We start from the raw sequence: 22,860 nt of genomic DNA on the forward strand, positions 1-22,860 counted from the left end.
AAACATCTTCATAAGGGTTGGAACTGGAAACCCCATCTCAAGGAGAGATCTAATCCACATAAACTCCGCAGTGGTATGGGCCATAGCTCTATACTCTGCTTCAGCACTGGATCTGGCAATAGTGGTCTGTTTTTTTGCTTCGCCACTTAACCAGATTTCCTCCGACAAACGTACAATAACCTGTAGTAGATTGACGGTTACTAGTCGAACCTGTTCAATCTGCATCTGAGTAGGCAACAAGCTCCATATGTTTATTTGGGCGGTAAATCGGTCCCTTCCCAAGGGCTCCCTTCAAGTACCGAAGAAACCGAATGGCTGCATCCCAATGAGACTTACTAGGGGATTGCATGAACTGGCTGAGAACCCAAATATCATAAGAAATGTCTGGTCTAGTGACAGTCAAATATAACAACTTTCCAACTAAGCTTCTGTAGGAGTGAATGTCCTTAAGACCCTCACCATCATCATAACCAAACTTGTGAATAGTATCCATAGGAATATCAACTGATTTGCAACAAGCATACCAGTTTCAGTCGAGATGTAACACATACTTTCTTGGGACAGGCTGATTCCCTTTTTACTTCTGATAACCTCAATCCCAAGGAAGTAGAGAAGCTGGCCCAAATCTTTAGTCTGAAAATGCTGCTGCAAATAATTCTTCACCTCCTTGATCCCACTCTCATCATTTCCTGACACAATGATGTCATCAACATAAACAAGAATAACCAGTTTCTCTCCTTGGCGGCGAACAAATATAGAATGGTCTGAGAAGCACTGAGAAAAACCAAAACCAGTAACAATGGAACTAAACTTCTCAAATCATGCTTGGAGAGACTGTTTCAGCCCATAAATAGCCTTGTGCAATCTACACACACGTCCACTATTCTCCCCCTGAGCAACATACCCGAGAGGTTGCTCCATATAGACCTCTTCGAGTAAGTCACCATAAAGAAAAGCATTTTTAATGTCCAACTGGTACAAGGGCCAATCAAAATTTATAGCCAAAGAAATAATAAGGCGAACATAATTCAGCCTAGCCACAGGAGAGAAAGTCTCAAAATTGTCAACACAATAGGTCTGGGTGTATCCCTTAGCAACAAGGCAGGCTTTTAGCCTCTCAATAGACCCATCAGAATGATACTTAATAGCGTACACCCACCGATACTTTACCAGGTCTTTACCAGGAGGTGAATCCACCAACTCCCACGTATGGCGAGTCAATAAGATATCCATTTCCACATCCATGGCTTGCTTCCAAGCAGGGATAGTGAGAGCCTCAGTGTGGGTGCGAGGAAGGGTATAGGTGGACAAAGAAGTAGCAAGACTAAGATGGCAGGATGTTTGATGAGATACAGAAATAAAATGCTAAATGGGATTGGCAACGAAAGATTTTTGAGTACATGAGCGTTTACCTTTCCGAGTGGTAATAGGTAAGTCATCAGGAGCCGGATCAGCTGGCAAGTCAGGAAGAGCAGGTAAGCTGGGATTTCCACCAAAGGTTGAGGACGATACAGGAAGCGATGTAGAGGGACCAGTATTATCTGTATGGACCTGCCCAAAGTGCCTCTTGCGCAGATACACCTGTAGTGGAGAAGTGGATATGGGGACAACAGCAGGAATGGGAGGAGGGTCAGTCACCGCTAATGGATCACTAGGTACGGTAGGTTGATTAGAAAAAAGATGTACCTTCAAAGAAGGTTACATCCGCATTAACAAATTGCCTTCGAGTCAGAGGGTCATAACACCTATACCCCTTTTGAGTCCGAGAATAACCCAAAAATATGCACTTGGTTGACCGAGGGTCCAATTTATCACCGGGAAGATGATGATTTTGGACAAAGCAGACACACCCAAAAACTCGAGGAGGCAGGCTGAAAAACGAAACACCAGGGAATAAAATCGAAAAAGGAGATTTATTGGCAAGAATAGATAAAGGCATACGGTTAATAAAAAAACAAGCAGTAAGAACTGCATCAGGCCAAAAATGTTTGGGCACTTGCATATGCAACATTTGTGCCCGGGCAACCTCAAGTAAATGCCTATTTTTCCATTCTGTTACCCCATTTTGTTGAGGAGTATAGGAACAACTAGTTTGATGAGTCATTCCGTTAGCAACACAAAAAGAAGATATCTCAGTTTGTACAAATTCCAACATATTATTAGACCGAAAAATCTTAATAGAAGTATTAAACTGGGTCTTTATTTCATTGCAAAAACTTTGAAATACATGTAAAAATTCAGACCGGTCCTTCAAAAGATACAACCATGTAGTATGGGAATGGTCATCCACAAAAGTGACAAAATAACGAAAACCATGTCTATTACTTGCACGACAAGGACCCCACACATCACTATGTACTAAAGAAAATAAGGACGGACTACGGGGCATAGAATGAGATGGATAAGTAGCACGATGATGCTTACTCAACTCGCAACCCTCACACTCTAACCTATCTAAAGACTTAAACTATGGAAATAAAATCTAAAATTAGACAAAGACAAATATCCTAGCCTGCAGTGCCATCGAAAAGGGGACTCTCCACCAATAGTAGTAGCGGCAGTTGAAGCAGACGGAGCAACACCATTCATATAATATAGTCCATCTTTCTTACACCCTCCACCAATCATCTTCCTCGTGTGAAGATCCTGAAAAATACAGTAAGAAGGGAAGAAAGTTACAGAGCAGTTCAAGTTTTTAGTAAGTTGACTAACGGAAAGAAGACTTCATGGAAATTCAGGCATAGTTGTCACGGCGTCACAGCGATCCAAGTCGGTGGAGGGGTGTCTGATCGATATATCTACACATCGCCCACCATGGCGATCATGTCGACCATGGCAGAATTGTATTAAATCCAAAGTTGAATGGCAAACTAGTAGATAAATCAAGATTTATAAGAGCAATGGCAGAATTGTAATTAATCTGAAGTTGTAAAGGAGTGGTAGAACTGTACTTTAATGGAGTTAAAGAGAAAACTGAATGGGCTAAACAGAATAGCAATAGAGAATATAGGGGGTTTAATTTAATTTAAATAATATAAGTTGTCCTTGCAATTTTAAGACTTAATATGTCTGCTTCAACCTTGCAATAACACGATAGAAAGAAAAAACTCAGAAACCAAGGCTAAAATAGGAGATTTCGGAAACAGAGAGTGGGTCTAAGGTTGGGGAAGAAACAAAAAATTAAAGAAGAAGAAATCGAAGAGGGAAAGAGAGACAGGACGCCATGGCGTAGGTCGATATGCACATTTCTCCAGCGCTAGGACGCCATAGCGATGATATAGCAACGCCATGACAACTATGAATTCAGGAACATGTAATACAGAGGAAAGGGAGAGGTTAGAATTAAGACAAACAGTGCCATGCCTAGTAACAGGAGTGGAGGAACCATTGGCCACAATAACGGGAGGAGTGTGAGAATTAGATGAATAGAACTAAAAATGGTAGACTTACCAGTCATGTGAACGGAAGCCCCCGAATCTATGATCCAGGGTGTAGAAGTAGTAGAAAGGAAGGCAGAAGGTGTACCTGCATGGGCCAATGTGGCAGCGGTGGTAGATGAACCAGAAGTGGAAGTGGATGTCTCAAGACTCTTGATACGACGCATTAGCTGCTGCACCTCATCACGAAGGTTAGTAGATGAATCTCCCACGACTGAACAAGACTTAGTGTCGTTAGGTGTAACAAAATCAGAACCATCTTCAGGAGTAGCATGATTGGCCAAGTTTTGAGCCCATTCAGGCTTCGCATGCTTGGACCAGCAAGTATGGGTCTTGGTTACTTGGATCTACTAGGTCCTAGTTACTTGGGACTAGGATCTACTAGGTCCTGGTTACTTGGCTCCTAGTAGATCCTTTGTCTATCTCGAACTACATTAATTAGACTAGGATTTGGGCTTATTCCAGCGTGAATACTTGTCTTGGAACCTCTCTTGATCTACATCATTGCTTTTACCCAAATTGGTGGCAAAGGTTGGGGGGGGGGGGTTGGGGACCCATTTCTCATTTGTGAACAATTGGATGATGACTAAATTATTAAACATTGGGACTCCTAATTACTAAGAGCCCGTTTGGTAACGCTTCTGTTCCAGAACAGGTGTTTTTTACCGTTATCATTTTTTTCTGTTTCTGTGCTAGAAACATGTTTCTAGGCTCTAAAATGGTGTTTGGTAAACTTGTTCCAGAAACGTTTTTAGAACAAAAAAACAACACAAATCCGTTTGGTAAAATCTGTTTTGAAACTCCTTTTACCAAATTAATGAATTATTACAGAAATGTCATTACTTGACTCAACTTACTTAAAATTAAGATGAAAACATTCACCATGATCATGTATGATCATCCAAAAGGATCTTGGTGGATTCGAACCACCATCCCCTTAGAACATGCTTGAGACATGCTCATGTTCCAAGTGCTCTACCAATTTGAGCTAAAGACCCAACAAGTAGAGTTTGAAATTTCTAAGTAACTCAATTCTTGTTATTCATTCACTCAACTTACTTCAAATAGAGTTTGAAATTTACAAGTAACCCAATTTTGAAGAGAAAGAACAAAATCAATTGTTTCTTCAATGAAAGGAATTTGAATAATAATCATTAGAAAACAAGTCACTGGTAGAGGGAATAGGTGTTTGGCATTAAGAGTGTAAATGCCCAATTGAGAGATAGCCAGATAGGGATGGTAAATAACATGAAAGAGTAAGCACAAAAAAATGGGGGAGAGGTGTCATGGTCAATTTTATAATCTCTCTTTCAGGAAAGACAAACCTAAGATGCCTCTTCTTTCCTTCTCCAAATGCTCTTCTAAAAGCTTCCACTTCTTCAAATATGGCAAAAAAAAAAAAAAAAACCAATTATTTTGTCCAACATCACTAATTTCAGACAAAAGCAGTACTCCTATTACAGTCTTACGTACAAATAAATATTGTAAGATTTTTTAACATGAAAAACACAGATCAAGCTAGGATAAGTTGAACTGGCAAAACAGAAAAGCAAATGGTGGCCCCATATTGTGGGATAAACCTCATACAATGAGACAGTTTTCCAGGTAATTTATCAGCCACTACAAGAGACAGTGAACCAGGAACTGAGAAATCACTGCTGCAACTTCTTGAATCCAAGCAAACAGAGATATAAACCTCCAAATAGGATAACCCAGCCCTGTTAACAAAATCTTAACTAAAGAAATATAATTTTATTGGATCTTTGGATAGTACGATTGGTTTCAGAGAATTATAGAAACATGGCAGGTTATATAATCAGTCAACTCAGGGATGAATAAACTGGTAATCAAGATAATATTCTTATAGAAAATAGTAATAGAAGCCTATATACCAAGTCTCAGGACAAACTCCGAGCTGATAGCAAAGATATGACCTGAGCAAGAAAGCTAAAACAGGTGAAAAAATAACAGAATATCAACCTTGAGTAGAAAGAAGGAGGAATAAGAACAAAGAAAAGGAATAGAAGAGGGGAGAGGGAAAGATCCACCTCTGATTAGATGCTGAAAATTGAATCAAACCAAAAGGGAGAGAGAAATCAATCAAACCAGTAACACAGCAATCATAGAAAGCCTTTTTTATCTCAAAACTGAATTGATGGGGGGGGGGGGGCGTTATTACATATTTTTCTTTCTCCCCATCATCATATATCAGTCTTTATAAGTCCTTTAATTCTCATAAACATTCACTCCAACTACAGACTTCACCTCTCAATATACTGCACTTCTCTTTCTGTCACCAATTACTCTGACATTCCCTTCTCTTTCTTCTCTCCTTCTACAATGTCCATGGTCCCATGAGTAGGTTGTCTATAACAATCTTCCTCTCCTTCTGCAACTGCCCATGAGTAGATTGTCTATAACAACAAAAGTACAGTACAATACCTACCATGCAAATATCACAAAGGGTCTACTAATGGAGACCTTATGTAGCCATTGGATTTTATCATTACATTCAGGGAAGGGAATGAAACGATCTTCCTAACCAACACTAGGAACTAAAATTGAACTAATAGGGGAAGCAAAGCACCATAGATCAAAAAAATTTAGTAATTTAAAGGCTCATCAAAAAAGAAAAAGGAAAAATATCTATGGTTTCAAATCTGTATGTGAAAGAGCTGAACAATATAAGCAAAACAAAAGAATTCCTTGCCTTTTCTCTGCAAAGCAGAACAGAGATGGACAAATTTAAAAAAAAATCGGTATGGAAGATGAGAAACTACCCTAGGGTTTACAAAATCGGTCTGGAAAGAGCAGCTACCCTAGGGTTTTCAGTTTAAAAAAATAAAAAAGAAGAGGGAGGAGGACCTCAGATTTTCGAAATCAGTTAGGCACAGAGAGAGAAGAGAGAGAGAAGAGAGAGAGAAGATGAGGAACCCTAGATGGATTTGCGCACAGAGAGTCAGAGAGAAAAAGCTCAGATTATTTCATTACCTGTTCCCGAAATCAGTCTGCACACAGAGCTTCAATGGCATCTGTCTTCACCTCTGGTGACAAGATTTCTTCAAGTTCACCAACATCCTCTGTTGAGCCTAGAAGATGAGATGAGGCGCATATCATTGGAGCAAAAGGTGAAGCGAGAGGCGCAGACCGTTCGAACAAGGTGAAGCAGATGCAGAAGACCTCAGGAGTTCCTCTCTTCTTCCTTGTTTTTCCACAAAGTGAAGCTTGCTTCTCTCTTTTCTCATTGATCGCCTAGTAGAGGAAGCAGAAGTAGCATCAATGGAGGTTCTATAGGACCTTGGAGATGGCTTCGTTGGATTTCGTTGGGAAGATGATGGCTGTGAAGCTTTTGGAGAGGAGCAAATTATCGGGCACAAGTTTTGGATATGTCCCTCTTTTGTTTCAATGAAACCGTTTTAAAAATGGAGAAACAAGGTTTTTGTTGTTTCGCAAAATGGTGTTTTAGGTGTTTTTTTTATCTGGTTTGTTTTTATAAAACGGAAAAACAGACCGGTGCATCCAAACGGTAGACTAGCACAGAAAAACACCAAAAACATGAAACAAAAGTGTTACCAAACGGGCTTTAAACGTAGGTGGTTAAGAAACAACATGCAAACAAAATTAGTGTTGTTGAGTTAGGATGTTGAGATGGATGTGTTACAAAACTAGAAAAGATATATAAGGAATGAACATATTAGAGGTAATTTAGGACCATCTTTAATACATGATAAGTTGAGAGAAAATGGTTTGAGGTGGCATGGACAGGTGCAACAGAGACCTCTTCATGCATCAGTGAGGAGGAGTGATATGATACAGATTGAAGGAGCGAAAAGAGCAAGGGGTTGGCGTAAAAGGACTTTGGGAGAGATGAGAAAAGACATGCATGGATTAGGGTGGATGGCTGTGAATAGAGTTGAAAGGCGCAACAAGATCCATGTAGCCAACCCTACTTAGTTGGGATCAGATTTAGCTGAGCTCAGTATTGGGACTCCCTTGTTTTATTTGTACACAACAAGATATGGAGAGTAACTTGATGCTGGTGAAATGAATATTGAATCCTTACATTCTTAAGATGAACTTTTGGGAGGTTCGTTCTGATGAGTATAGTAAGTTCGTGTCCAAAGCTGCAGTCTAGACTCTAGATATTCATTTTTCTGGACGTACTGTTAGAGGTCTTCATGCTTAGTTTAAAGCCACTGAAATACACACCCACCTTGATTCTGATGCTTGAATTCAAGCTTTTGAATTAGATCACTGAAGTGGTAATGCTTTACCATGACAATTACAAAGTTGTGAAATGGATGCAGGAAACAATACAATGAACTAACTCGAAAAACCATTGTTTAATAAATCAATCCGAGTAGTTAGCTATGTATGGGAAGCAGGCACTGCTGGTTGTTTTGGGGAAAATAGGGGTGGTATTAACTATTGATTTGAGAGAGGAGGGTTGGTCTGTCGTGATGTGTCTCACCCACCAGTAGTTTCTCAATCCAATTTCTTAAACCTGGGCAACAGATTATGATTTCCTGGGTCCATGAGATATACTGTTAAAACTGGACTAAGGGTTCACTATCAAGTGCCCATCGAGGCGTCGAGTACATGCCTATGATAATTTTTTAGAATTATTAATAGTGAAACTGTTTCTTGTTGAAAACGTTATTGTTTTGGTATTTATTCTCTGGTGATAGGTCTCTGGTGATAGTTAATATATATAATTCAAACTATTGTTGCTATGCACCCAATTGCTGACCTTGTATAAGCCAGGTTAACTATGGAATCCTGTATCTCATTTCTTGACCTTGTCATTATGGGAGCTGGACCTGGACCTTATCTAAGTGTGCTAATAGCCAACATGGAGCTGATCTGTTGGCTCACCTAGGTTAGAGGAAAATTCAGAACCGCTAATATATGGCCTTGGGGGAGATTTGTAACTTAAAAGAGAGAAATGTTCAGCTGCTTTGTTTTAATAGGTTTTTGGTTCACACGATCCATTGCGGTAAATGCTTGTCATAAGGAGATTTTGATTTATAAATAGGAATCTTACGTCTTCATTGGATAAAGGGTAGCTTTGAATTTCGGGATTTGTTCGAAATATTCCATAATTTGATTTATAATAATGGATGTGACACTCCACTAGAAAGTGTGGCCTTGCTTTCACTTTTGGAGAAATGGATGAGTGCAGTCAGAGTGTGGACTACATAGTTAAATACTCCGTCTCTGCTCTGTTTGGAAGCATCTTTTGCTTAACTGAATCATCATTCCTCACGACGGATGTTCTTTCAGGGTGGGGATCTGAGATATTGCCAGAAGTGTTCTCTCTTTAAGCCTCCACGTGCCCATCATTGTCGTATTTGCAGAAGATGTGTTTTAAGAATGGTATGTACGAGCTATGTCATTTGTCGTGCCTAATTGAATTTTCATAATTCCCGGATTTTTGTTAAACTTGCCCGTCTCTTGCTTGCAGGACCATCACTGCATATGGATAAATAACTGTGTGGGCCATGCAAACTACAAGGTTTTCTTTGTCTTTGTAACATATGCTGTAAGCTCGTGCATCCACTCCCTGGTATGTGATACTCTTGCTGGTGTATTGTATCGTACATTTGCCTATTGTAATCAATGGCCGTTATTTTAAAGAGTTGGTTCCATTCCACTATGCTGCACGGCCATTGTTTTCACTTGTCAACACATGATCTGGTTTCAGGCATTGCTTATTGGTAATGTCACATATGATGCTCAGAAAGACGAGCAGCAGAGTGAAGGCTCACTCAGAACTGCGTATGTAAGTAATACGTGCATATGTATGGTTTTAAGGAGCACCTGTCTTGTTAGTAGCTGTGCTCATCCCTTGTTCTTTGCAGATCATTTCTGTTGTACTGCTAGTTCCTTTGACAATGGCATTAAGTATCCTCTTGGGCTGGCATATATACCTCATTTTGCATAACAAGACCACAATTGAGGTTTGAATAAAATTTATACAATATAACTTGTATTTCATTTGTCTTCTTCCTGGCCCATTTGATCCTGGGTTTATGGAGTAATAATGTAATATAATGTATTATTTATTTACCTATTTACTCATGCAGTATCATGAAGGAGTAAGAGCGATGTGGCTTGCAGAAAAGGTTGGAAATGTCTACAGGCATCCATATGATCTTGGTCCCTATGAAAATTTGACATGGGTAATATTTATTTTGTTTATATACTTTTGGGTTATTTCCAAATGCCCCCCTGAAAATGGCCAAACTTACAGTTGCCCCCTTGAACTTTCACTAATTCCACGAGCACCCCTGCTTTCCAAACTAAGTACCACTATAGTCCCTGCCGTTAGACAGAGATGTTATGTTATAACGGATCTCAGTTTTTAAACTTTGATGGACCATTCTGCCCCTGGATAAGATAAAATGACCAAAATGACCTTACTTGAAGAAAAAAAAAAAAACCCTGCAACTCATCTTCCCCAAATCGTTTAGGGTTTGGGGAAGATGAGTTTTTGAAACACTGCAAGAGAAAGAAATTCCATACTGCCATCAAAAGATTACACGTGTATCCTGGGAAACTGATTTCTGGATTTACGATTTTCTTCCAATTACATCACAAGATTAAAAAAAAATGAAAATAAGAGAAACAAAATCTATCATACAGAACACAAGAGTGTTGAGAGAAAAAATGCTGTCGCCATTCCTATTGTTACTATTCCAATCACCTTCTTTTCCTTAATTTCCCATCATTTCTAGACAAAACTCAATAGGAATTCTCATCTAAACTATCAAATTAACGCTAAACGGGAACGAAGCCAATATAGGACTTTAATGAATGTTTAATCAGGCATTCTTCCATCGCTTCCTCGAAATCAAGAGGTGTTAAAAAAGAGAACAGTTTGAATATTACCTCCCTCCACCGCTCTTCTTGTCAAATTTCACTCAAATAAAAACCATAGCAATCAACAACAACCCATTTTCTAACAAATAAATGATACTAAAAGAAATTCTTAATAAACCCTTCATCCATCTCCAACCCCATCAATTACTACAAAACAGAAATTGCAAACCCCTTTTTTCTGATGAAAGGGATTGCATACCTCTTTGAAGCTGCAAGTTCTGTTTTACTCTCAGCGCTCAGTAGAGAATAGAGAGATGGTGATGGCGGAGTTCGGCTGGATTGTGAAGTTAAAACACCTGATTAACAAGAGGGTTAGGTGTGCACCACAAGCTGCCGAGGGGGTGGGTTGTTGCAGCAGGCTGTGGGGTGGGAGTGGGTGTTCGGAGAGACGAGGGGGGGTGGGGTTGTGGAGGTGGTGATGGCGGAGGCGGAGGCGGAAGCAGCGGCAGTGTTATGAGGAAAACAAGAGGGCGGATGCAGGGCTGGTAGAGTGTTAAATTTAAAATGTCAAAAGACGTAGGAGATCACTATTTTGGGTAGAATTGAATTTCTTCTTGATTTCTGATTCAATAACCCATCTTCCCCAAACCCTAAACGATTTGGGGAGGATGAGTTGCAGGTTTTTTTTTTTTTTTTCTTTCAAGTAAGGTCATTTTGGTCATTTTACCCTATCCAGGGGCAGAATGGTCCATCGAAGTTCAAAAACTGAGGTCCATTATAACATAACGTCTCTGTCTAATGGCAGGGACTATAGTGGTACTTAGTTTGGAAAGCAGGGGTGCATGTGGAATTAGTGAAAATTTAGGGGGGCAATTGTAAGTTTGGTCATTTTCAGGGGGGCATTTGGAAATAACCCTATACTTTTTGGTGATAACCTAGGGGACAGATAACCGGGTCTATGTTTAAAATCTGGTATAGGGAGGGAAGAAGTAATTGAAAATTTAACCTTTCGCAACATGTTTCCATTAGTTGTCAGGGAAAATCGTGTTGCTCTTGATTGACATGTTTTCATTTAAGGAGTATAAAAAACTGGTTGTGCTTGATCTCTCTCCCCAGGTACTGGGTCCAAGCATTTTTAGCTGGGTATACCCCACGTCAGGACATGTGGGTTCAGGCCTCCAGTTCCGAACTGTCTATGATAGGGCAAAATCAATGTCGACTTTGAGATAGATGAAGCTGCCAGTAGCTTGGTTTCAGAACACCCAAGGCAAATTGATTTTAGCTAGTTACTTGTAACGTGGATGAGATGCAGTCAGGCTGTGAACAAAAGCCGGTTGTTGATTTCAACCTCCAGAGTGTAAATTACTGTTTGGGCATCCCATATTCCTGTGATGTTCACCATTATACAGAGAAAATCTTCAAGAGTTTGTGAAGCTGTTACTGTGCACGTTAGGTCTGATTATTGTATAGATACATGTATATATTGAGCTTGTCAAGCCACAAGTTCAGCTGATTTGTGATACCATGTAGAGGGGGATTATTTTAATCCCTGCTTACCACTAATTGTGATAAGGGAAGAGAAGTATTCCATGCAACGAGTTGATTGATCTTTTTCCGAAAAGAAAGAAATTTTTTTTTTTTGGGGGGGGGGGGTGGTTTGACTTTAAGAGGAGAGTTCTAGGAGGCATTGCAACAGGATAGAATAAAAACAATGTAATGATTATTTTTATTTTATGTTTTGGAATTGTCAGTTGAAGATTGAGATGTAATCTATCTTAATTCAGTTGGTACATGTCCATTTCACTTGGAAGTGTGGATAGTTGATCTTGAAGAAATAATCAAGTAGATTTGATCGCTGGACCATTCTCGGCCTGCACAGATGAGAATTGTGCAAGGATACCTGATGGTGATCTAAATTGTTTCTCTGTGGTTACCTTGTAGAATCTGCAGCAATGTTGGATTGCTTGTGAATGATTATGCAGGTCCTAGAAGGTCCAAATCATCTCCAGCAGTTACTTTGCAATCAAGCTATTATGCTTAGTGATTGATCAGAGCTGGGCACGGAAGGCACAAATGTGGCTTTTAATGCTCTGAAGCCTGTGATTCTGCAAGTTTTTGGTGCGTCTATCAATGGCTTGCAATTCAGTCAGTAAAGGACTAGAAGTGTGATTGTGTTTTTAAGCCCATGTTGGTCTGCATCTCAACTTTTGGCCATTAAAATTCTGGGAGAGGTCTCACCTGAGCATGGTTCCCAGGTATATGGTTCGATTTTTATTTACAGTCAGTTCATTCTTGAGTTTAGATTGTAAAATTACAATCAGTAGATCCAATTCAGGATTCACTGTAATTAATCTAAGACATTGGTTTTTTAAGTTCGACTGGTCTATTAGCTGATCTCTTGGTTAATTAGTTACTTTCATGTCATCTGGTGAACTAATTTGCTCTGTATTTGAGATTTAGTTCAGGGGAATTGATTTGTAGCAGAGTGGTGGTTATGGTGATGCTGCTTTAACTTTAAGGCCTAGCCGAAGCTAAATAAGTCACAGATGTACTTGAGCAGGGCTAACTGGTTGTTGAATCCTTGCAAGCGAAAGTCATCTTGACAAATAAAAAGATTCCTTTTTTCAGGATAAAAATGCAGAGTTAATTTTTTTTTATAGAAAAATTCAATATGATACAAGGCAAAAGTTCATCAGGAGGGCTAGTCTTGATTAGGGGTGTAAGTTTGGTCCTGTTAGCCCGAGCCCGAACAGGGTTTGGGCTGGATTTTTCAACCCTAAGGGTGGGTTAGGGTTGAAATTTTCAGGCCTGAGAGCAGGGTCGGGTTGGGCCGGGGTTGAGGCTTCGGGCTAAGTCCAGTCTGGGTCGGCTCTATGTAAGGTTAATTATCTATTGAACAAAAATATTTAAAATTTTAAGATTGGCCTAAGTTTTTTAACAAAAAAAAAGTCTAATAGCCAGTTGAGTATGAAACAAACCAATACCTAATCACATGAGACTGGTCAATCAGGGCCAATCAGGCTCTATTAAAATCAGGGTCAATCAGGGCCAACCTGGCCCGATCAGGGTCAATAAAGGTTGGGCTGGGTTGAGCTCGGTAGGGTTGGGCCTGGGCTGAGATATCTCAGCCTGACTTAGAGCCGGATTGGGCTTGAGTTGAGCTAAGAGGACTCAAGGTTGGGCTAGGGTTTTAAAAAACCCGACTCAACCAGGCCTTGTTTCACCCTTAGTCTTGATAAAACTTATCAGGACGGTCCACCTTTTATAGCCACATGGACAGATGATTTTGGTCAACTGGCAATTGGATAAGATTTCATCTTATGGATTAGTCACATGTTAAATTTCTTAGATCATTTTGCCCTTTAAAAACAAAAAAAAAAAAAAAAAAAAAAAAAAAAAAAAACAAAAAAACACTAGTCCATGAATTTGGTGTCGAACATGAGGCAGAATTGGGATTGGCCCAGTTCGATTCGGATCTGGATCTGCCGATTTGACTGATCTGATCCTAATTTTTAAATCCTTGGTGAAGGACGGGTCCACTGGCAATTTCTTGATCGAGTAAATAAATAATTGAGAACTCTTTTTTTCCCCTCTAATATTTCTAGGCTCCGTTTATTTCAATTTAACATTTTACCAAGAAATTTTTATTTTAAAAATTTTGCCTTGAACAATTTTACATGTTAGAAAAGTTTTACAATGATTTTTCTTTATATGAATTATGAATTGGGCACCACTTAGGGATGTAAATGGATCGGATTTGATTTGGATAGTGCTATATCCGCATCCGTATCTAATTAGCTTTTGAACGGATTCAGATAGTACTGAACGGATACGGACACGGTTATGGATCGGATATTTTATCTGTTTACATGTAAATATAGCTTTTCGAATAGTTATAGCCTCTCCGTATCCGCATCCATTTAAAATTAGATTCTTCTTTAGAATCATTAATCAAATCTATTTTGTCTTTATTTGTGTTCTTTGTAAGATAGGGTTCACGATCAATGTCTCACGCAATGTTGTCCTAGCTTACCCTGAAGATAAGAACGAAAGAACACAAGTTTCCATCAAATTTGCTCTGTTTGGTGTTGAAGTTTTGGATTTATGTAAGACCTATTTCAGGAAATTTTAACCTTTTGGTAACTGGTGATCGTATAAATTGATGTCTTGACATGACACAATCTCAAGAAACGATTAATATATGAAACATATATACAGATCACGTTAATGGCTGTCCCCTGAGAGGGGAGGGGGGGGGGGGTGTGATTTCGTCTTTGACCTTCCTTTTCCAAATCCACAACAAAGTTAACTAAGACTATAAATTTGGTATCGAGTTTTACTTTACATCCTTCACCCACGGTAGATGGGATTCCAATCATCGTGGGGTATTAGACGGTATTTTGTAGGGATGTAAATAGATATTCGAAAATCCGAATTCGATCCGCATTCGTATCCGTTTAGGAGAATTTGAATCCGTCCGAAATTAATCGGATACAAATATGATAATCCCCCTATCCGATCGATTATTATCCGATTCGTTTAGCAATCTGAAAGTAATAAAATATCTGAAATATATCTATGTGTTCGTCTATCCTTTTAAGTTATCTTATTAGATTTTGTTATCTTATTTTTCTAAATTTATAAGTTAAGATAATGTGATTCTTTTTCTAGATTTTTTATTGGTTTATATATATTGTTTTATACAATGTTATAACATGGAATCACATATCTATGAAAATAAATATAAGAGAAAATCAAAAATAAAAACGTAAAAAAATCAAAGATTAAGAACAGTAGAAAAAAAAAGAGAGTTGTTGAACTCTCAAGTCTCACCTCTAGCCCTCATCATAAAAACGGTAAAGATGTCAACGGATAGTCGAAAATTCGTATTCAATCCATGTTTATATCAATTTAGGAGAATTTGTATTCAAAAAATCACTATCCGAAAATTATCCGAATTCGTCCAAAAATCGATAAGATATTATCCGAATCCGTCCGAATATAATCGGATACGAATATAATAATGCCACTATCCGACCGAATTCGATCCGTTTATATCCCTAGTATTTTGGAATATACTAAAACCCTAGAAGGGGTTTGTGAACCTTAGAATGGTGGGTGAACAGTCTTCTATGGGTGGAGGGAAACTTAATTCATAAATTTGAAAAGGAAAACATTGGAAATTAAGAGAAAAAAGATCGGATCATTGGACTCCTATCTCCATGCCCACCAAGCAATAGCCGGACCTTTATCCCCTAAGGTTCATTGATCGGTACGGTTATGCGGTTGCTCTCATAGGGGGGTTGAAATGACCATTCCATCCCCTGACCGAACATACTGCCCCGGTGAGGTCCACCCCGGCCCCTTTTATTAGAGGCACTAGGGAATTAGATCAGGTAGGAGAATCGCAGGTGATAAAAATTTGCAATAGCCATGCATAATAACTAAATAAGTTTTAAAGAAAGGTGTAAGTTAGTGGTTACGAATTGTGGGTTTCCTAATAAGGTGAAAAATAAATACAGATAGCTATTTGGTTTCTTTAAGATTGTGGTTATGTTCCTTTGAAGGGAGCGTGGCCAATGGGAACGTGCATAGAAGTATCAATAGGGATGGGATGGTCATTTTGTGCTCTTACGTGTCATGGCACACTATGTTTTAGTGTTCATGAAAGATTGCTATCAGGCTGCATGGTCCCTGCAAAATCTTGGGGGCCGGCCAGTGAGGGTATATACATGGTATCAATTAGAGTGGGATTTTTTCATTTTAGGGGGTAAAGTGGTCATTTCGTGCAGTCCTGTGTTAAGGTGTTGGTTGAAAGAACACTATCCAAACCCAAATGCTAAATTGACCGGTATATCATGTCTTAATTGACTCGATTATTCTAAATTTTTAGAAAAAATATTTTAATTTTAAAAATAAATGCTTCATATTGTGCTCTCTCTATGTATTACGGCATCGGCTGGACTGAGACGAGTTGTCCCAGACCCAGACCCAGACCCAGACCCAGACCCAGACCTAGACCCAGACTATGCTACAAAACTGAGTTAAGTATCCACCCAACCGGCCAACCCAACCTGGATCAAACAAAAAACAGAAGAGAAAAAAATCTGAAGATGAGGAGAGCGAGGTTGTCCACATTTGAGATCACAGACTTCTCCCAATGGTATCGATACCTGATACCCATTGGGCCGGGGTCGAAAGATAGAGAACATGAAGTGATGAAGAGTTAATAAACATTGGGAGTATATATTTCAGGATAGATGGATAAATTGGAATATTCAAATAATAAATAAATAAATAAATGTATGGTGATGTGTGCATACATATGCATGCATGTATGACCACCTTCTTTGCTGAATCCCATAAAATTAAAGAGAAAAAAACCAGAAGTCTTATTCTTTCTATGTTTAGTAACAAACTCTATGACGATCGACCGACTCTGTTTGTTTAATTGTGCATTGCATTCAGTGAAGCTGGAAGATCTTCAAGAAGACATAAGAGAGAGAGAAGTTGCAGATGATATTGGTTAATTTGTCTCCATTTTCCATGTCCAGACCCAGCTGGGTTATTGCTGACTTAATGAATGGGATGAAATACAGAGAAAGGGAAAGCATGCATGCAGCAGCAGCAGCCATACATATATATATATATATATATATATATATATATATATATATATATATATGAAGAAAGAGCCAAAAGAGAAGTGAGTTTTTGGGAATAACAAGAGATAGATAGATAGATAGATAGATAGATATGTCAGACAGCTACCACCGCAGATTCCAACCATCCCTGTCTTCTGACTCCACTTAAAGTAGTCCTACCTAGCTAACTGATCAAGGTCCAAGGGGATCTTTATCACCTCCAGTTTGCTGACCGGCCCAGTTTTCCAGTTCCTCTAACAAAGGGGGAGCTGAAATGACCTCTCTACCCATGCCCAAACACCCTGCTCGGATGGGGTCCACCATCCCCCTATTAGAGGAATTGGAGAACTGGGCCGGTCAGCAAACTGGAGGTGATAATTTTCCGGTCTAAGGTGGGGAAGGACTGGACTGGAGTTGCCCATCTTCCTAGGGTCCACTACTCAAGAAAATATATTTTCATTTTTAATTATTTTACATGGGGAATTTGAATTGGATTCTCTTCTTCTTTCTTCCAAAAACTAACCTATTGCTTATTTTATCGGTCCAATGCCAAATATAAATAATTTTAAGAAGAAAAAAAAAAAAGGAAAAATGGGTCGGTACGAGAGTGTGTCTCTTGTGCTCAGACTCAGTTCCTTGTGACATGATCGTTCTACCACCCCCCTATTGATGCTTTTACGTGTGTTTCCATTGTCCTCGTATGTATTAATTTGTGGAATAGATTTAGGTTTAGAACATATTCTGAAACAAGAAAATAAATAAGTATCGGATCTTAAAATACATTCTAAACCCAAAATCTATTCCAAAATTGCAATACCTATGTAAATGTAAAGTTCCATATGTGAATATATGGTTTTCTCCGAAGCTGCATAGTGTACGTTAATGCCTTCACCCTTTTCAATTCCCTAAAAATTTATAATGCGGCAGTGCTAGGTGTAGATGTCGATACCTGACAGCTCGAACATTCAATGGTCCAAACTCATTGATTTCTTTTTTTTTTCTTTTAAACCGTTGGATGTTCGAGCTGCCAGGTACCCTCGGTCTAACACTGCCGCATTGCACATTTTAAAGTAATTAAAGAGGATTAAAATCATATCTCTATATCTACACTCTATTGTTTGAGGAGAGAAATAGATAAGAGAAATAATAAAACATTAAATTGGTATCTATAGCTCTCCCTGCCTTGACGTAAAAGAATGGCATGAATTGGTACATAGGAGAGTTACGTGTGCCTCACGCAGAAAAGCCAACTGTCAACCCCCTTCCTAACTGGAGAATCTCATGTATCTACCCTCAACCCTACGTCATCCCACTCAGATGTAAAGATTCTCCTTGACTCGCTCAACATCGACTGCCTCCTCTTTCTAATCGCTTGTTTGCATGCGTGCCACCTGTTCAATTCTCAACACTTAGGGACTGTTGTAGACTTGTGGTCCTCCACTCCTCCCCTAGTGAGGGTTTCAGGCATCGGTATCAATGTTTCCCATCAGTCACTGCGGTCCAATAAGAAGGGGAACCCTTCCTTCCGTTCAATAAGGCCCATTTGTTTTAACCAACAACAAAAAAAAAAAAAAAAAAAACAAATAAGGCTCCATTTATTTGAGGGGAGGATGGGGTGAGAGTGTTGTAGGACTGGGTCATACTTTGTAATGGGTCAAGGATCAAGGGTAGGAATTTTATTTTTTCCATCAATAATAATTAAAGTTTTGTTTTTTGTGGGATTTTGTATAATATAAGGGTGAGACTTTCAAGTATTACATTTGTAAACAAAGTATTTAATGTTATTATTTGAACTTTTGTAAGTTTATCATCTCAGGTTAAACAAACAAAGTTTGAATGAGAATGTGAGTTTTTAAAGTGTCACCTCAGCACTTTCTATCCTAATTCTCCCACCCCACCTAAGTCCCCGTCAAACAAACAGGCGCCTAAGGGAATACAAGTAGGGAGAAAGAACGCTATCTAGTCATGTGCATGTGCGGCTCTTGCTCCTAGACATGAAGCTACGGCGAAATGATCGTCATGCCCTTACGAAAATGTGGACATTCTTGAGGATGCAATGCTCATTTCACGCGACCCTGTGTTTAAGCATTTATAAGAGCCGCTTATTGTACGTGACCAAGTAACGTTCTCTTTCTCATACATGTATTACTGGGAGTTTTATAGAGTTTAAATTTTGACTCTTCCCAACTCAAATCAAGAGTTTGAAAAATCGAATCAGATCAGTCATTAGACTAATCATGTATGGAACTAAGGTTTAGGCCGATTTCCACAAATTTTGATTGATTTCACAGGACCTATCCAGATCTCAATTCCTGATTTTTAAACCTTGGCACCGGGGTCAGTTTAGGTACAAAATAAAAAACCAACCACTTTTTAATCGATGCTTCCAATCGATATAACTATCATATTTGTTGGTAAGAAGCAAATTTATTGAAGAAAAAGACATGGAGAGCTCAAAGCTTTCAGATCACATGTCGTCAGAGAGATAGAGCCTTCCGGACAAAGAAGTGTGTAACTGTTAGAATTATATTTAGAATATAATACTATATATGGACTAATATTAAATAAAGTAAAACTCAGGTTAATTATGGTATTGGTCTAATTAAGGAGGTCATTGAGTTATATTAGGAATCCTATGTGGACTGACTTTAGTGTGGGCAGATAGATTCCTATTGGGACTGTGATGAGTCAGACCCTATAGGGGTTACTATATAAAGAGAGCTAGGTCCCCCCCCGCTACCTATTATTACAACTTCTAATTCTCAATTGCTATTGAGGAGTGCATTCGGAGTCAGAGAATGAGATATTCAGTGTTCATTGTCCTTGTGTATTCGGTATTCTCATCAGGCCAGTTATTTTGGGAATAGAGGGGAAGCACCTTGTCCTTTGATCTTTATTTTCGCTGCGATCATCGTCATGGATGCGAAACAAAGTTGGTGGTTCTATCCCTGTTTTCTATTATTTATTTGTTTGTGTTCTTGAACGTCCTATGGAGATCCTGGCTTTTGGGATTTGATCCCTATTCAACTCGATTTATTCTAACAGTAACATCATTCGCTTCCCTAGAAATATGAGTAAAGATACATTCTCTCAACTTCCCTCTTAAAACATGGATATCTGATACAATCCCAAGGACGTTAATAGGGGGAGGGTAAGAGGGCCGGTGTCTTCAACCTTGAGTATCCGCAAATACAAACCCAGAACGAAGAGCCATAGCTTCACCCACCAGTATATCTGAAAAGGAGCTAGGTTCAGAAACAGCACCTAGAAGAGAAGGTAACCCCGATCATTCCTAATAGCAGAATCGGTTGTCCCTACAGCAGCGTTAATAGGGAGGGCTGCATCCAAATTGATTTTACAAAAACCTGCAGGAGGAGGGCACCAAGCATTTGATGGAGTGCGGCAGCTGGGTCTGAATTGGGTGAGAGTAGTGGCTGATCGACCCTTCATTGAGATAGTCCAAAACTCTTCAAAAGCAAGTTGGGTTCTAGTAAACACTTCCATCGGAGTCGAGTCGAGTCTTTTCTGTTGAAAATGAGATCGTTTCTGGCTCTCCATAAAAACCAGCAAATGAACGAGCATAAGCTAAGACCCTAAGCTCCTTTACCTAAATGACACAGATAAGGAAACAAAAAAATAAAGCAAGATAAACATGCAGGTGTTAGGTCTTGGTGAGACCTATCGAAAGATATGTAGGTGTTCGGTTTTGGTCAAACTTACATCAATTTGCAATATTAACAACATAACATTACCATAAGTTAATTTCTTTCTTAATCTAAACCATTATTTCTTTTTCTCTTCTACGAAGAGAATTTATTCTTTCTTTCACATTCAGAAAAACAGTGGAAGATGTTGAGTTTGAAGGGTATATAATACCTCAAGGGTGGAAGGTTCTTTACCCTCTTTCGAAGCATTCATCACTCTCCAGATTTCTTTTCTTAGCATGATGAGCATGAGCATCAGAATTTTGACCCTTCAAAGATTCGAGATGGATCGTGATTATAACAATAATGACCTCAAATCTTTCAAGAGTCGAATTTCTCATGCTGAGTGAAGAAATCTGCAAAGTACCTTTCACGCTTGAGGGATTATGTAGCCTTCAAATTCAACATCTTCGACTGTTTCTTTGAATGTGAAGGACGGAATACTTGCTGTTTGTAGAAGAGAAAAAGAAATAATAGTTAAATTAAGAAAGAAATTAACGTGTAGTAATATTATGTTAATATTGTAAATTGAGGTAGGTTGCACCAAAAGCGAATACCTATATATCTATCCGTAGGTTTCATCAAGACCTAACACCTACATGTCTAGGTCATCAATCGATCATCATACGAGAACAACTTAGGCTCTCTTTGGTATGTTTTTTATTTTTGATTTTTATCTATTTAATAAAAATCATTTATGAAAATCATTTTTTGTCAAAACATAAAAATCGTTTGATAACCAACAGACATAATAGATGATAGACAAATATATATGTTTGGTATACCTATGTGTATAATAGTCTTTTGAAGTGGGTGGGTGGAGAGATGCCACCTTTACCCATCTTCTTCCCAAAACATAAACTCAGAATTGAGTTTTTTGGGTATCAATCTCTTTGGATTTTCCTTATTTTATTTTGGGATTTTAGGCCAACACCGAGTGAGGCCGTGAGGGTGATACTTGTAAAATCATTTGTCCGACCCCATACGTCTAGCTCTTCTTCGAATCCTACGCTAGTGCCCATTCTGAATTCTAATCCCAGATCATGACAACAGTAATTACTGCGACACCCAATAGCACGGCGAGGAACCTGAGATAAGGCGTGTCCACCAAATCTAGTGTGGGCCGGAGGGGAGTAACCCTTGGAGAGAAGATGCTTAATGGAGACGTAGATGAAGACACCACAAGCGAATCCCATAGAGATGGCATAGATCCAATCAGTCACTATGCCCTGATTAGTGGCATCGATCACGATCCCCAATGACCACCCCGATTGGGGTTGATATCGCGAATGCCAAAGTGTACGCCGCACAGGAAACGATAGGGCGATTGGGTATCATCTGGAGCAGCGCTATTCCCATGGCAGTAGCAGCAAACACCTTGTGAAGGTTTATAGTCCAGAGTGCTCTCTAGGCTTCCCGTGTTGTCTCTGCAACTCCGATGGCAATGTCTTCGAACACCGAATGGAAGCACAACGCCACTATCAACAATACGCTGTCCCCTAGCGAGCTGGCCACCGCTGCGGCGGCGCTTTCACCGATTGGTCAACCACGACCTCGTCAACCTGAACCGAAATGGAATGGAGGAAAAGAAGAAGAGGGAATGGTTGCAAGGTAGAGGGTGAGACGAAGACGAATACGAATACGAAGAAGAAGAAGAAGAAGAAGAGGGCGAATGGGACTTGCCTTTCTAATAATAAAATCAAATGACGTTTTTATCCCCACTTTTAGGACATATAAACACATGCTCATTAATTGAGCGCATAAATAGAACAAAATAGCTTTTGGCCAAAACACAAAAATGGGTCAAGAGTTGTTTTTTATTTTTGGTTTTTTTCAATCTCTTTTAAATAGAAACGGGCTCTATAAACAATACCAAACACAACCAAAAACGTTTTTTAAAATAAAAATAAAAAACAAAAACTATACCAAAGATGCCCTTAATTAGTTCAGAGGATTAGGCAATATCTTACTTGGATCACTATCAATATTAGTTTCTATTCATAGCCCGGCCAGATTCCAATATTTATAGCTTTCATTTGAGAGATTGTTTCCCTTAAAACACATCTGACATTGTGGTTCCTATCAACAAGTGTCCCGCTAGCTGTTAAGTGTATAAAAAGTCGTTGGACACGTCATAGTTTATTGAAGGGTTAGAAATGTAATTTCCAAGAGAAGAGTAGAGAAAAATCCGAAGAGAATGAGAGCGACTTTATCCACGATATTTGAGGAATTTTTCTCCTCTCAGGTTCCCTG

General features: G+C 39.1%; 1 protein-coding gene across 1 annotated transcript in view; it reads left to right on the plus strand.

The window, feature by feature from the left end:
• The window catches only part of LOC122649684 (probable protein S-acyltransferase 16), a 36,954-nt gene extending 25,307 nt beyond the window's left edge, over nucleotides 1–11,647 (plus strand). Inside the window, exons 2-7 of the mRNA XM_043842922.1 lie at nucleotides 8,721–8,813; nucleotides 8,902–9,003; nucleotides 9,142–9,219; nucleotides 9,299–9,397; nucleotides 9,524–9,619; nucleotides 11,376–11,647. Of these exons, the coding sequence (XP_043698857.1) occupies nucleotides 8,721–8,813; nucleotides 8,902–9,003; nucleotides 9,142–9,219; nucleotides 9,299–9,397; nucleotides 9,524–9,619; nucleotides 11,376–11,489 (582 nt within the window). The 3' untranslated portion in view covers nucleotides 11,490–11,647. The remainder of the gene's footprint in view (nucleotides 1–8,720; nucleotides 8,814–8,901; nucleotides 9,004–9,141; nucleotides 9,220–9,298; nucleotides 9,398–9,523; nucleotides 9,620–11,375) is intronic.
• The last annotated feature ends 11,213 nt before the right edge of the window (nucleotides 11,648–22,860 follow it).

The sequence above is a fragment of the Telopea speciosissima genome, chromosome 2 (genome assembly GCF_018873765.1).
Source record: "Telopea speciosissima isolate NSW1024214 ecotype Mountain lineage chromosome 2, Tspe_v1, whole genome shotgun sequence".
NCBI classification, from domain to species: domain Eukaryota; kingdom Viridiplantae; phylum Streptophyta; class Magnoliopsida; order Proteales; family Proteaceae; genus Telopea; species Telopea speciosissima.